The sequence below is a fragment of the Schistocerca cancellata genome, chromosome 10 (genome assembly GCF_023864275.1).
Source record: "Schistocerca cancellata isolate TAMUIC-IGC-003103 chromosome 10, iqSchCanc2.1, whole genome shotgun sequence".
Taxonomy (NCBI): Eukaryota; Metazoa; Arthropoda; class Insecta; order Orthoptera; family Acrididae; genus Schistocerca; species Schistocerca cancellata.
The window spans coordinates 90,343,062-90,357,251 of record NC_064635.1 but is presented as its reverse complement, the minus strand read 5'-3'; the positions used below and the strand labels follow the sequence as shown (position 1 = coordinate 90,357,251).

At 39.7% G+C, this 14,190-nt stretch overlaps 1 protein-coding gene across 1 annotated transcript in view; it reads left to right on the top strand.

Moving 5' to 3' along the window:
- LOC126106770 (peroxidase-like) overlaps positions 1–14,190 on the top strand; it is a 195,578-nt gene that overhangs the window by 140,631 nt on the left and 40,757 nt on the right. Inside the window, exons 7-9 of the mRNA XM_049913148.1 lie at positions 5,782–5,977; positions 9,044–9,241; positions 13,189–13,336. Of these exons, the coding sequence (XP_049769105.1) occupies positions 5,782–5,977; positions 9,044–9,241; positions 13,189–13,336 (542 nt within the window). The remainder of the gene's footprint in view (positions 1–5,781; positions 5,978–9,043; positions 9,242–13,188; positions 13,337–14,190) is intronic.

The window sequence follows — 14,190 nt, the reverse complement described above, 5'->3', positions numbered from 1 at the left end:
TAAATCACAACATAACAATAATTTCCCATTGTGCCAGCATCAGTGACATGACAATGGGTAACCAATTTACTCCATGAAGTTTCAGAATAGCAGCGAGATAACATTGACTTCCTGCCACAATATTTCAGCCATCTTTAGGTGAGTATTTTGGACTGGAGGCTGCTAGTTCATATTGCTACCTTTATACAAAAAACAGGCACAAAGATACATGTGCAAAAGCAGCTGCTACATGAGTGACCTCTGTCAAGTTATGCACCCTCTTCAAATATTGCTCCATCTGTGACATGCAGGTGCATGCATAATGTGATACTACATGTGCACTCTCTGTCAACATGTGCACTCATGGAGTTAAAATTCAGATGTCAAAATTAATAAAAGCAAATGTCATTAGATATGCCTTTGGTCACAAAATGTTTACTTTCTGATGGAAGTAAAGAAATCAGTGGGTCCCATGCCTTATTTGAAAGCCACCATCATGATAAATAAGATTTTGCATTGAACATCTCTCCACTGATTCCTTAATAACTGAATCCCAGAAGGATCTTGTTGAGGACATGATTTTCATGGCAGAGTGATCCACGGAATATCCAGTGCAGTTATAATGATCCACTATGGCTGACTTACTAGGCTGTGAAAGGCTAGTGTGGCGGTCATGTTCAAGCATCTTTCATGCACTGTGTGCATTGTCTGACCAATGTGGGCTTTGCTACACTGACAGGGCATTCTGTAGATTCCAGCCTTCCACAATCCCAGATTGTTCTTTGCTAAACCGAGAGGAGCACAACTCTTTGTAGGTGGGTGAAAGATAACTTTGACATAATGTTGCATTAAGATTCTGCCTAATTTTAATGAAATATTGCTGACATGCTGGAGGAAGGCCTTGGGCTTAAAACACTCCTTTTTCTCTTGTGTGTGTGTCTGTGTCTGTCTGTGTGTGTGTGTGTGTGTGTGTGTGTGTGTGTGTGTGTGTGTGTGTGTGTGCATTTTTAGAAATGAAACATGTAATTGACATTTCGTGTAGATGTATGTTCATATTAAAATGTGTTGAAGATGTGCATAGGGATGTTCATGGTCAAATGTTTTGCTTATTTGTAGTAATCAATATGAACTTAAACAAATCCTGTTGTAACACATCTCAATGAGTAGCAGACAAATGACATTTAAAGCGTTTATTAAACATCTAATTCTGTGTTTTAAGTCACATCATGTTTTGTTTTTCCTAACTCTTTGGGAGGTCAGAATTGTACATGAACACTGTGGTCCAGGAATATATTCATCTTCATTTGTCACTAAATGCTTTATTAATTAATTCTAAACACACATTCACTGGTCAGGTACAATGCAACTGTTTCATTGTTGTGGCCGGCACCAGCTGAGAAGAAGGCATCACTGTCATGAATACTACTGGCTTGTGCCTATATACACTGACAGATAAAAACATTGTAACACCAGGAAGGAATAGTGTGACATTAATGAAAGTTGGTAAACATGTTTCTACAGTTGAAAAATGATGTGTATTCAAATCCCACGCCAGTCACATCAGAGTGGCTGTTTCTTCCGCAATACTGCAGAAAGACTTGGTAGGAATGTAGCCACTGTACATTATTGCTGATAATGGTGGTTACAAGAACATATAGTCACAAGAAGACCTAGCTCCAGTCGGCCACATGACACTACCGAGACGAAAGACTGTCATGTTGCATATGCCTCTGGTGCATCATACTGCATCTGCAGCAGCAATTTGAGCAGCAGTTTACACCACAGCTAAACAGTGAACCATTACAAATTGGTTACTTCAAGGACAGCTCCATGCCAGACAAAACATTCCACCGATCCCAAACTGCCGCCATTTTTGATTTTAGTGGTGTCAAGCAAGAGCTCATTGCAGGGCAGGGTGGAGGTCTGTTGTGTTTTCTGATGAAAGCTGAGTCTTCCTTGGTGCTAGTGATGGCCATGTTTTTATTAAAAAGTGGCATGTTGAGGGCTTGCAACAAACATGTCTGCATGCTAGACACACTAGGCCTACACCTGGCATTATGGTCTGGAGTGCAACTTTGTATGACAGCAGGAGGACTCTCACAGTTATCCCACACACTGTGACTGCTAACTTATATGCCAATCTGGTGATTCAGCTATTCGGCTTGTTGTGCAGCTGTTCAAAAAAAGTACTCCAGGGGATGTCTTCCAACAGGATAACACGTGCTCACATACTGCTGTTGTGATCCAACATGCTCTACAGAGAGTTGACATATTGCCTTGGCCTGTTCAATCACCAGGTATGTCAATTGAGCACATAGAGGTCATCATCATACGACAACTCCAGCATCATCCATAAACAGCATTAACCATCCCTGTACTGGCCAAAAAGTGCATTTTTGCATGCTTGCATGTAACATTCTGCTGGTTACACCAGTTATTAATGACCAGCATTCCCCATTTTCAATGGCTTATCTCACACTTACATTAACCTGTGATCTTGCAGTTTTAATCACTTAAATATGTTACCCAGAAAAATGTATTCCCGATATTTCATAACTCTGCATCAATTATTTTTTGTTGCTGTACTTTTTTTCCATCAGTGTGTATGAGCAGAACTAGGGAGCAAAGTGCCACTGCTACAGTGGTAGATAATGGCACCTTTTCTTTATATTAAATCCGGTAGTTTTATTGTTTGGATTATAATAAATTATGTTTTGTAAAGCTGAATTTCAGAAGCCCCCCCCCCCCCCCCCCATGAACCATGGACCTTGCCATTGGTGGGGAGGCTTGCGTGCTTCAGCGATACAGATAGCCGTACTGTAGGTGCAACCTCAATGGAGGGGTATCTGTTGAGAGGCCATACAAACTTGTGGTTCCTGAAGAGGGGCAGCAGCCTTTTCAGTAGTTTCAGGGGCAACAGTCTGGATGATTGACTGATCTGGCCTTGTAACACTAACCAAAACGGCCTTGCTGTGCTGGTACTGTGAATGGCTGAAAGCAAGGGGAAACTTCAGCCATAATTTTTCCTGAGGGCATGCAGCTTTACTGTATGGTTAAATGATGATGGCGTCCTCTTGGGTAAAATATTGTAAAATAGTCCTCCATTCGGATCTCCAGGTGGGGACTACTCAAGAGGACGTCGTTATCAGGAGAAAGAAAACTGGCATTCTACGGATCGGAGTGTGGAATGTCAGATCCCTTAATCGGGCAGGTAGGTCAGAAAATTTAAAGAGGGAAATGGATAGGTTAAAGTTAGATATAGTGGGAACTAGTGAAGTTCAGTGGCAGCAGGAACAAGGCTTTTTGTCAGGTGAATACAGGGTTATAAAATCAAATAGGGGTAATGCAGGAGTCGGTTTAATAATGAATAAAAAAATAGGAGTGCAGGTAAGCTACTATCACCAATTTAGTATTGGAGGGCAGCGTGGAGGGTAAAAATTGTAGAGGGAGACCAAGAGATGAATACACTAAGCAGATTCAGAAAGATGTAGGTTGCAATAGATACTGGGAGATGAAGAATCTTGCACAGGATAGAGTTGCATGGAGAGCTGCATCAAACCGGTCTCAGAACTGAAGACCACAACAACAACAACAACATTTGTAAAAAAAAATTATTTCTCACTGTATGTTTTAATCACAAGTTTTCAAAAACTGAAACTTGTAATGGGAGAAAGGGCACTGTAAAGTTGAAGAGGAGCATTCTGGCATCTAACATTTCAGAAATTAAGTACTGAGTCAGACTAATTATTTTTTCCCATTTAAAGTGATGATTATTCTTTGTTTTTTGTCCCATAAGGAGGTTTAAGCTATTGTGGAGCACCACCCCTAATTTGCCATATTTATTTACTCTTCATAGACCAAGTCATATCATAGCTTTTTGGAAACAACGTGTTGTACACAGTAAGTCTCAATTATAGAATCAAAAGCGTTTGTGAGTTCACAGAAGATTAGTGTAACTATATTCCTCCTTTTTTAATGTTTTGCTGTTTTCTCTGTCAATGATTTTTGCGTCAATTTAGCTTTTCTCCTCCCAAAAATCAAACTGACTGTTTATGACAACAACTTTGTAACTAAATCATGATTTGTTTAATAGCAGCTATCTCAGATATTCTTGATGTGCCTGAGAGAAATGAAATAATGTGTTAGTTTCCCATTCTCTTAATCCTTTGCTGGGTACTGCTTTCATAATTTTCTTGGGTATTCTATTCCAATTCATGTAGTTTTGTTTCTTAACAGTGATATTACATTTTCTGCATTCTTAATTGAAATTTTTAGCAGTATTGGAAGGACTTCAGAATTTCTGAGACCAAAGATATTTAATTAATTATGACATTCTGTTACTCATTCTGTAACAACATTTATAAAGAATACTTTAAGTATCTGATATTGGAGATGAACTTACGACAGTGTTTCCTTCAACCATAATTTTGAAATTTCTTGGTTTGTTTAATAGCAGCTGTTGTGCCTTCTGTAGCTCAACATCTCCTCTATATGATGAGTAGCAATGTATCCTTTAGGTATAAAGTTCAGTCAGTGTTTCTGTTATAACAATGTTATGATGAGGATGAATTTCTACTCACTGTATAGAGTAGGGGGCCAGTGGACAAATACAGCAGTCATGTGTGTGTGTGAGTTGCGCTTGATTGAGTGTGTGTGCCTGTCTAATTTAGAAGAAGGCCTTTTGGCTGAAAGGTCACATGTTTAGCAGTATTTCTGTTGTGCCTTCTGTAGCTCAACATCTCCTCTATATGATGAGTAGCAATGTATCCTTTTCACAATATTGTATTATTGTTGTATCCGTAATTAGAGAAACAATAAATAATGATTGGCGTGAGTTCCAAATTCTGTTTATTGCCAACAGTTCCACAATAACAACACAACTTGGTGCTTGATCAAGAGCAGCAACTGGGCTGCAGAGTGCAAGTCTGGTATGGTAAACAGTCGTAGTGTAGAGTCGTTCCGGGGTGCGACATCGATGTAGCACGTAGGTAGGCCAACACGAGACTGCCAGGCATGACGGTGTATGCGGCTATATAGGGCAAGTGGCGGAGGAATATGCCCACTGTATCCGAGTCCACTTGTTGTGTCCTGTTATTGGCGGCGCGGTCTCACGTAACTATCTCTCGGGAGGACGCCGGCCAAGGTTGTCCTGACAGCGTGGAGGCACTCAGTGTATGAGGCCCGCACCTGTGCTGTACAGCTGTGCAGAGCTGCGCATAAGTGGGGCGTGTCAGCCATTGGCTGTATGACGTAAAGACTGTGGCCACACAGCTGCAGGCACCACAGAGTGGGCATTGACTATACCACAATTATTACTCCATGCTGGATTTTCTGGTGTTTCTGTGCTACTTTTCTACTTAGTGTAGGTGCCATTTCTGTACTCCGGAAATTTTTATGCCCTTGCTGATCCACTGCAATTAATTTTTTCACTTTATTGCAGAAGTTTCTAGGTGAAAACATCTCACTGAAGACATTTAGAATGTTGTTAAAGAATTTTTCATAATTTTTATTGCTTCAGATAGTCACCAAAAATGCTGTTCTAACACATTTGGCATATAAATACAAATAAAAGAAGTTTTCATTAACAAAGGTCCTTTTCATGTCAGTTTTCCTAACTGAAATGATCCTACAAATTTTACTGCAGTTTAACTAATAATGCAAAACATCCTGATATTCCTAAATTGAAACAAAATTTACATACTCAGTTAGTTAAAATATTATCAATACAGGTGCCAACTGAATGTTTCCTCTGCAAGGTTTAGAGAAATTTAGATTAAAACAAAACATCACCATCTGTTACAGATTAATTCTGAAAATCACTTCATTGATGCTTCTTTCACGTACGGGCCTAAACAGGAGCGAGCATATAACTTAAGAAAATTTGAAGGTGGGAAGCTTATTGAACAAGTCCTTCCTGACGGCAGAAAGGTGTTGCCTCAAGTGCCTAACTCAATGGTATCTTGTAGCCTGCCATCAAATAGGACATGCTTCATTGCAGGTACATAATTTTATGTATCATTTATTTTTAAAGGGCTTTTTTGTATATGAACAAGCATTATTCAGTGATATTTCTGTCTGTGGGAAGCAATGTTTTGCTATGACTGTGAGGAGGTACCCATAAAAAGGAGAATTATTTTGAAACGTTATATATTTTCAAAACAATTCTATCCCATTCAAAATACTTTGCATTACAACTAATACATTTGTCCCACTGGTGCTTCCACAGTTCAAAACTTTTTTTTGTCTTCTTTGGAAATGGCTGACAGCACCTCCCTCATCTTTTTCTTGAATTTTTCAGTGTTATCAAATAAGTTCTTTTCATGCCCATTTCCTTGTGTGGAAATAAGTAAAAGGTGTTTGGAGCCATGTCAGGCGAGTAAGGTGTGTGGGGCACTATAACCATGCCATTTTTAGCCAAAAACTATCTAACAGAGATGACTGTGTGTGCAGGTGCGTTGTCATGGTGGAAGAATCAGTCTTATGTCTGCCATAAATTGAGTCTTTTTTTATGAACACTGTTGCATAATCTTTTTAAAACATCCAAATAAAAGGTTGACTGTCAGTCTGACCTGCAGGAACAAACTCTGAATGAACTGTGTGCCCTTGGCATAAAAAAGCAAATCAGCATGGCTTTGATGTTTGATCTGACTTGACGACATTTTTTTGGACGGGGTGATGATGACATCTTGTATTGGCTTGACTGTTGCTTTGTTTCTGGGTCACAGCCATAGTACCATGACTCATCACCAGTGACAGAAAATCTGGATCAGTTTCAAACTGTTGTTTCAAAGCACTTGTTTCGACCCAATGTGCCTTTTGACTGTCAGTCATTACCTGAGGAACAAACTTGGCAGCAACCCTTTTTGTTCCAAAATCTTCCATTAAAATTCACTGAACTGAGCTCCAAGAGAACTCACTAATCTCTGAAAGTTCATCAATTGTCTGTTGACGTCTGTGAGCACAAGCTCTCAAATTTTTTCAATTTTTTTCATTGATTCTGGCAGTTGATGGACATCCAGTATAAGGTTTGTTATCAATCAACATGTCCACATTTTTAAATTGAGCAAACTACATGGTGACACAGAGTAATGGGAATGTTTGAAACGAGTAGTGGCAGCAATGGAGAGGTGGCAGCACTATGGGTTCATGACAGTTAGCGAGTAAACAGTCCGCCATTTCAGTAATCATGGATTAGTGGAATGGACAATAGCATGCATTAGCCATAAAAATGTTTTATAAAAACAATGATACTTTGGAAGCAGCACAGAGGGAGTTTTGATTTTTTTATAATTTAGGATATCATGATGTCATTCCATCAAAACGCATGATAAAATGTTGGATTGATAACTTTGAAGAGACTGGATCTGCCCTCAAGAATAAACAAACATGACAACCAAGAAGTGTACATTCTCTAGTGAACATTGATGTTGAACGCGAGTCTGTCTTACGGAGCCCATGGTGTTCAATTTGTAAACTAGTGGCAGTGGTTGGAATGTCCCAGGAGAGTGTTCACAGAATTCTTCATCTTGATTTAATATTTCAGCCATACAAACTACAGATGGTGCAACAGTTAAAGGACATCAATTACTGGTTACGATTAGGATTCTGTCAACAAATGATAAAAATAAACAAAGACGATGTATTTTTAAACAAGTTGTGGATGTCAGATGATGCACATTTTCATCTCACAGGTTATATGAATAAACAGAACTACCATTACTGGGCAAACACAAATCCTAATGACGCTCATAAGCACCCTTTACATGCTAGTAAAGTGGTGTTTCATCACATGGGATTATCAGACCGTACTTTTTTGCAAATGAACAGGGAAACACATTAACTGTCAATGCTAATCATTATGTGGAGATGTTATGAACTTTCATTACACCTGCATTGAACAACTTTCCAAATGTCCAAGAAGCCTGGTTTCAACAAGATGGAGCGACATCACATACTGCACGGCAGTCAATGGCATATGTGTGAGAATTGTTTGGCAATTGCGTGATCTCACAATTCAATAACATCCCCTGGCACCCTAGATCGCCAGATTTATCTGTTTGTGATTTTTTCTTGCAAATGAACAGGGAAATTGAATTGAAACAGAGAATTCGGGATGCAATTCCCAGTATCAAAGCTGAGATATTGCAGCAGTCAATAAGGAATCTGAACAGCAGATTTCATGAATGTATTTGTACAGAAGGATACCATCTAAAGGGCATAATTTTCTTAAAAAATAATAAATGCCCTCAATTTTTCATTAATGGCAAAGTTGTAAGGTTTCAATTACTATGAATGCAATTTCTTTTCTTCATCACTTCTAGTTTTGTTGGACTGTGGAAATGTTTCCATTTTTCTGTGTCACCCTGTACTTGCACACTTGAGTTTTCCCCATAGCATCATCTTGGTAAGCTGTTATCAACATTAAAATAGTTTCAGCAGCATTTTTACTGAGTAGAAAACATAATTTCACAGCTGCATATTGTTCACTTAAACCTGCCATCATAAAAAATGAAACAAGAACAAAACAGTGCTAACAAAAACAGTCACTGCAGATAAAAATAACAAGCCAGGTTGATAACACAGGTGTCACTGAACTGGCAATGAGCTGCACTATACATGCCTAGTGACAGAAATGTGTACTACACAAGCTCCACCCAAAGCAATGTTTTTTTCCCCATCCTCATACACAATTTCCTGGTGATAGAGGTGCAAATCAAGGACAAGAAATTAAAAAATATCATTGTATTAAAAACTGAAGTTTAGCACATGTATTCTGTACTTTTTATGTTGCTGCTATGAACATATAAATTTTTGAATTAAATGTGAGTTGGTTTCATGCCTACATTTGGCCTAGTGTACCAAATATGACTCTCACAATGTGCAATTACCTTATGTGGATACTTCAGTCTTGTACCATAGAGTGAAGCTCACTGGAATAAATGAATATGGAAACAGAAAAATTTTATGAAAAACTGGAACAAGCCAACCTTGTTATGTAGTTTAAAATTGCTTTTAGCTTTCCAGTGTCACAGTTAAAATGTGGCATGAAATGTTATGTATTCAGGTGATGCCCGTGTGAACCAGAACACCCAGCTGACGATACTGCAAAATTTGTATTTACGAGAACACAACAGGGTGGCTAACAAGTTATCTTCCATGAACCCACACTGGGATGATGAGAAGACGTACCAAGAGGCTCGCAGGATCGTTATTGCAGAACACCAACACATAACCTATACAGAATTTGTCTCACAGATTGTGGGTAAGTACTCTCAAAAAGCTGTTATAAGAATTTATTTATTGTTCTTTCAGGTTTGAAACTGAGATTTCTGAGCCTCTATTCGTTTGTGGATTGAGGTACCTAATTTCCATCATGAAGGAGGGCCGACCGGGATGTAAAAAGAGTCGAGTTACACATTAACAGTCAGAAGCAGCCACTGCAAACTACTTCTGTGAAGTGTACTGGTGACTAATTACAACTAGTGCCAATCTACTCATACTGATAGTGCCCTATAGACAGGGTATTTGTTTTGACTTGAGACAACTAATATATCTTGAATATATACACTGTATGGAAACATGCTGTAGGTGAAATAATTAATATTAATAAATGGGACACCCTGTCTGTGGTACAACTGGCCACCTCCTACCCCCCCCCCCCCCCCCCTGCATGACTAGGGTCAACTTTGTATTCTCAAATGGGAACCCCCATTTTTATTGCTAATTTAGAATTTGCATCAAAAAATACAGATGGTTTACTCAAGGCATTGTTTTGCATTTTTGGTAGATGGTGTCACTGTAATTGACAAATATCAAGTATGCCTGATGTTGCGCATTTGATTCTAAACTTCTTTTACGATGCAAATGTGTTCTAATGGTTGATATTTATGTTTGAAATTTACTTTAGTGTTGCAGGTTTGGTTGTACAGTACAGTATGGTTAGCTATTTCAACATCTTATTAGAAACTATGTTTAGTGTTATCTAGGAACAATCATTGATGTAATAGTTTTCTGTTCCCATCAAGATGCTTGATTTTTGTGATTCACTTGCCTCTCCCACTGGGGCTCTTGATTTCGGTGAGTGCCCTGGTATCTCACTACTGGGATGCTGGGTTTTGATGAGCCCCAATGCCTCTCACCATCTCACTATTGGAGTGTTTGGTGAGTATTCATGGCAAGTGTGCCTGTCACTATCACTACATGGACATTTTGTCTCATTACAGTAGTTGACGTTTGTATTTCATCAATAGCCATATAGCAGTCAGTGTGAGAGTTATGGTAGTAGGATGGAAACACACACTGAAATGTCACCCTGATGGTGGGATTTGAGTGTGGGCTCTGAAATCAAGCATTCCAGTGGTTTGCGGACTCACCACAATCAATGCCCTAGACAACAGAAGACTGTATTACCATACAAGTAGCTTGTTTGCCAGAAATGGCAGTTTCTAGCAATATTATTTGTACTATACAATAACATTTACAACATCCAAGTCATGTTTGAAGATTAGCATCAAGCATTAGAGCTCAACAGTTTACATTTACATCATTTGTAAATGAAATGCAGAATCAAATGTGTTGATACTTAATTGCAAAAAGAGGCAGACTTTTCTCAATTATTATGAATAGGAAACAATAGTTTGAATAAACTGTATGCATTTTTGTCATAAAATGCGAATATGCAATAAAAATGGGCAGTTCCCATTTGAAAATACGAACTTGACCCTGTCCACACAGGAGGGCTGGTTAGGAGGTGACCAGCTGTAGCAGAGACAGATGTCCCTTTTAATACTATGAACTTTTCACCTAGAACATTTCTTTCGTAGAGGGCATCATATTCAAGATATTTAGTTGGCTTGAGTTAAAATAAATACTCTGCATATAAAAACTATGATAGATTGCTGCTTGCCACTTAGAACAGGCATTGAGCAGTGAACAGGCACATTCAAAAATACTCACTTGACAGCTCCTCCCCCCTTATATGCACGACTGACCCACACGTAGCCACTGTCGACTTCAGCTGCTGAGGCCAAATTGAGACTGTGGTGAGCAGTGATCTTGCTTTGGGTGGGTACTGGGGATACAGAAGGTGCACTTGTACTGCACTGCTTGTGGTGTGTGCAGGTAGAGAGTAGAGACAAGATGGAGGGCTGCTAGGTGCAACTGTAAGGGGGGTGGGGGGGGGGGGGGAGCAGAGAAGGAGAAAGGGCTGTGCAGCTTTGCTGGGAGGGGCAAGAGGGGTGGGGATATGTGTGTGTGTGAGGCTGTAGTGGGAGCATGGAAGGACAGTTGAGGCCAGAGTGTGTATGGGAATGAAAGATATGTTGCAGGGAGGCTCCCCAACTTTGCAGTTCAGAAAAGCTAATATTGGTATGAAACAGTCCAGACTGTGAGACAGTCTCTGGAGTCAAACATACACTGTTGCACAGTATGCTTGCTAACTGCCTCTAGCTTGGGTGTGACCATTCATGACAACAGAGAGCTCATTAGTACAACACTTGCAGTGGTTGCAGTTATTTTTTGGTGCCTATGACAGGACTGGAGTAGGTGGCAATGAGAGGACATACAGAAAAGGTCTCACATTGAGGTCTGTGAGCTGTGGGGCAAGGGGTTAGGAGCAGAGATGGAACAGGGACAGACAAGGATATTGTGTAGCTTGTGTAGGTGGCAAAAAACCACAGGGGAGAGGTAAGGAGAACAGTGAGGAGGGTACCTTTTACAGCACACCATGCCACTGTTCCAAGTATATGTGTACCCACTTAAAACTTTATGGGGGTGTCCAGTAAGTAATGCAACACTTTTCATTTTTTTTCTTTCATTCTTTTTTTGTTTTGGGAGGGGGGGGGGGGGGAGGGTTTTCAGGGTTCTGATGCACCATATTATTCCTCACTCTTTTGGCTACAAAACCATATTCTTTAACACAATCTCTGTTCAATGTGATGACCGTATGCCACCTTACTGGGAGGACCACTCTGTCCATATGGTAGCACTCTACCAGTCGACATCAAAGCCGACAAATTGCTGCATCCATAAGCTCCCCATTATCCATGTTCTGTTTCCCATGGAGTGCACCCTTCATTGGGCCAAACAGATGGAAGTCAGAATATTCGAGATCCGAGTTGCGGGGTGGATGAGGAAGACCAGCCCAGTGAAGTTTTGTGAGCTCTCCTAGTGTGCAGAACTGGGTGAGGCCTTGCATTGTAATGTAGAAGGAAAAGTTTGTTTGCATTTTTATGGCAATGAACACACTGAGTTCATTTCTTCAATTTTCTGAGGGTAGCACAGTACACTTCTGAGTTGACTGTTGCACTGTAAGAGAGGGCATCAAACAGAATAACCCCTTCAGAGTCACAGAAGACCATCATCATGATTTTACCAGTTGAGGATGCAGCTTGAACTTTTTCTTCAGTGGAGAGGTGGTGTGGCACCACTCCATGAATTGCCATTTTGTTTCCAGTTTGAAGTGAGGAACCCTTGTTTCACCTGTGATGATGCTGACAAAAAATTTTCATCATCCCCGTAATGCACAAGCAGTTTTGCAGAGATGGTCCTTCATTGCTGTTTACGGTCTTTGTTAGGTGATGAGTAACCCAGTGGGCACACTCCTGTGAGTATCCCAACTGGTGGACCAGTGTGTCAGCACTACCAAGAGAGATGTCCAGTTGAGCAGTGAGGTGTTTGATCCATGAATTACCTCAGATGAGAGTATCTGCATGTTCCAACACTGCGCGAGCCACAGCTGTGTGCAGTCAACCAGCACATGGGAGGTCAGACAGGTTTGTGCAACCCTGTTGCATTGGTCACAGATGCCTCGGCCAGTGACTCACCATGCTTTTGTTCACTGCCTGGTCTCTGTAGACACTGTGCAAGCACCTATGAATATCTATGATGCTCTAGTTGTCTGCCAAAAGAAACTCAATTACAGCTCTCTGTTTGGGATGCACCTCCATTACAGACACTATTCAGAAGGCTACGTATAGTGCCATCACCTATCGGAACTTCATGAAATTATAAGGCCTGAAGTGGAAATGTTACATAGTGTAAACTCTGCACTTTACAACTGAAATTGGTTGAGAAAAAAAAAGTGTTGTATTACTGAATGACCCTCACAATATACTGCACATTATTTGCTCATTTAAAAAACATATAGGCTTAACACCTTTTCCAATTTTAGATGATGATTCTGCAGCACCATTTATCTTTTGTTTGCAGTTACTGAATTGTTAGACAAGTTCCCTATAGAGTCAAACCAAACAGGATATAGCAACTGTTACAAGGAGGACTTGAGACCAGCTACACTTGCCGAGTTCACAGAGGCAGTTTTCAGGATGTTTCATGGGACTGCTCAGGGTGACTTGCTGTAAGTAACAGTTGACTTCGTGCAAGAGAGATTCTAAAATTAACTCATTTCATCTAAATCATGTGGCACAAATTTTATCAGTTCTCCAAAACTGTGTTCTGAAAAACCTGACAGTTTCCCTTGACACCATAAGAGATCTGTAAAAAGTGTAGCAAGAAAATTTGTCACATGATATTGTACCAGAAACTGGGCTTCCATGTATTTGTAAACTGAATATGTAGGCTCCTGCATCTAGTGTCAGTTGAATTAAAAACTTTCTGAGTGTAATTCTGCATTGTCATATAAATGCTTAAAATACTAGAATACTAAAATAACTTAACACACAACAGAGCACAAAATAGGAAAATATCAGTCAATATTCAGAACAGGTGTTTCATATCCAGACCAAATCTTGAACCTAAAGCTAACCATACGAAATCAGAGATTTTGTACGAAAAATTTATTCTGTAAATCTGTTGGTTTCAAAAACATCTATGACTCAGTTGAACAAGAAGCACTGTTCCAAATATTAAAGAAACAAGGTCTAGAACAGACACTGACAGATACAAAGGTAAAGTTAAATTTATGGGTCAATTCTCAGATCCTTTTGAAATTAACACAGGAGTAAGACAAGGAGACTGATTTTCTTCATTACTGTCCAACTTTCTTCTTGACAAAGTGATACAAGAATGGTGCAAACAGAAAACAGTCCTCAGAATTGACTAACAAATCACTTTAGGCAGAAGTAGGCTATCTACAGACTGCCCAGCTTTTTCAAATGATCTATCAATACTAATTCAAGACATTTCATTGGCCTAAAATGAGAATGAACTCTTGAAAGTACTGTAGAAAAAATCTGTTTGCAAACATTTTTC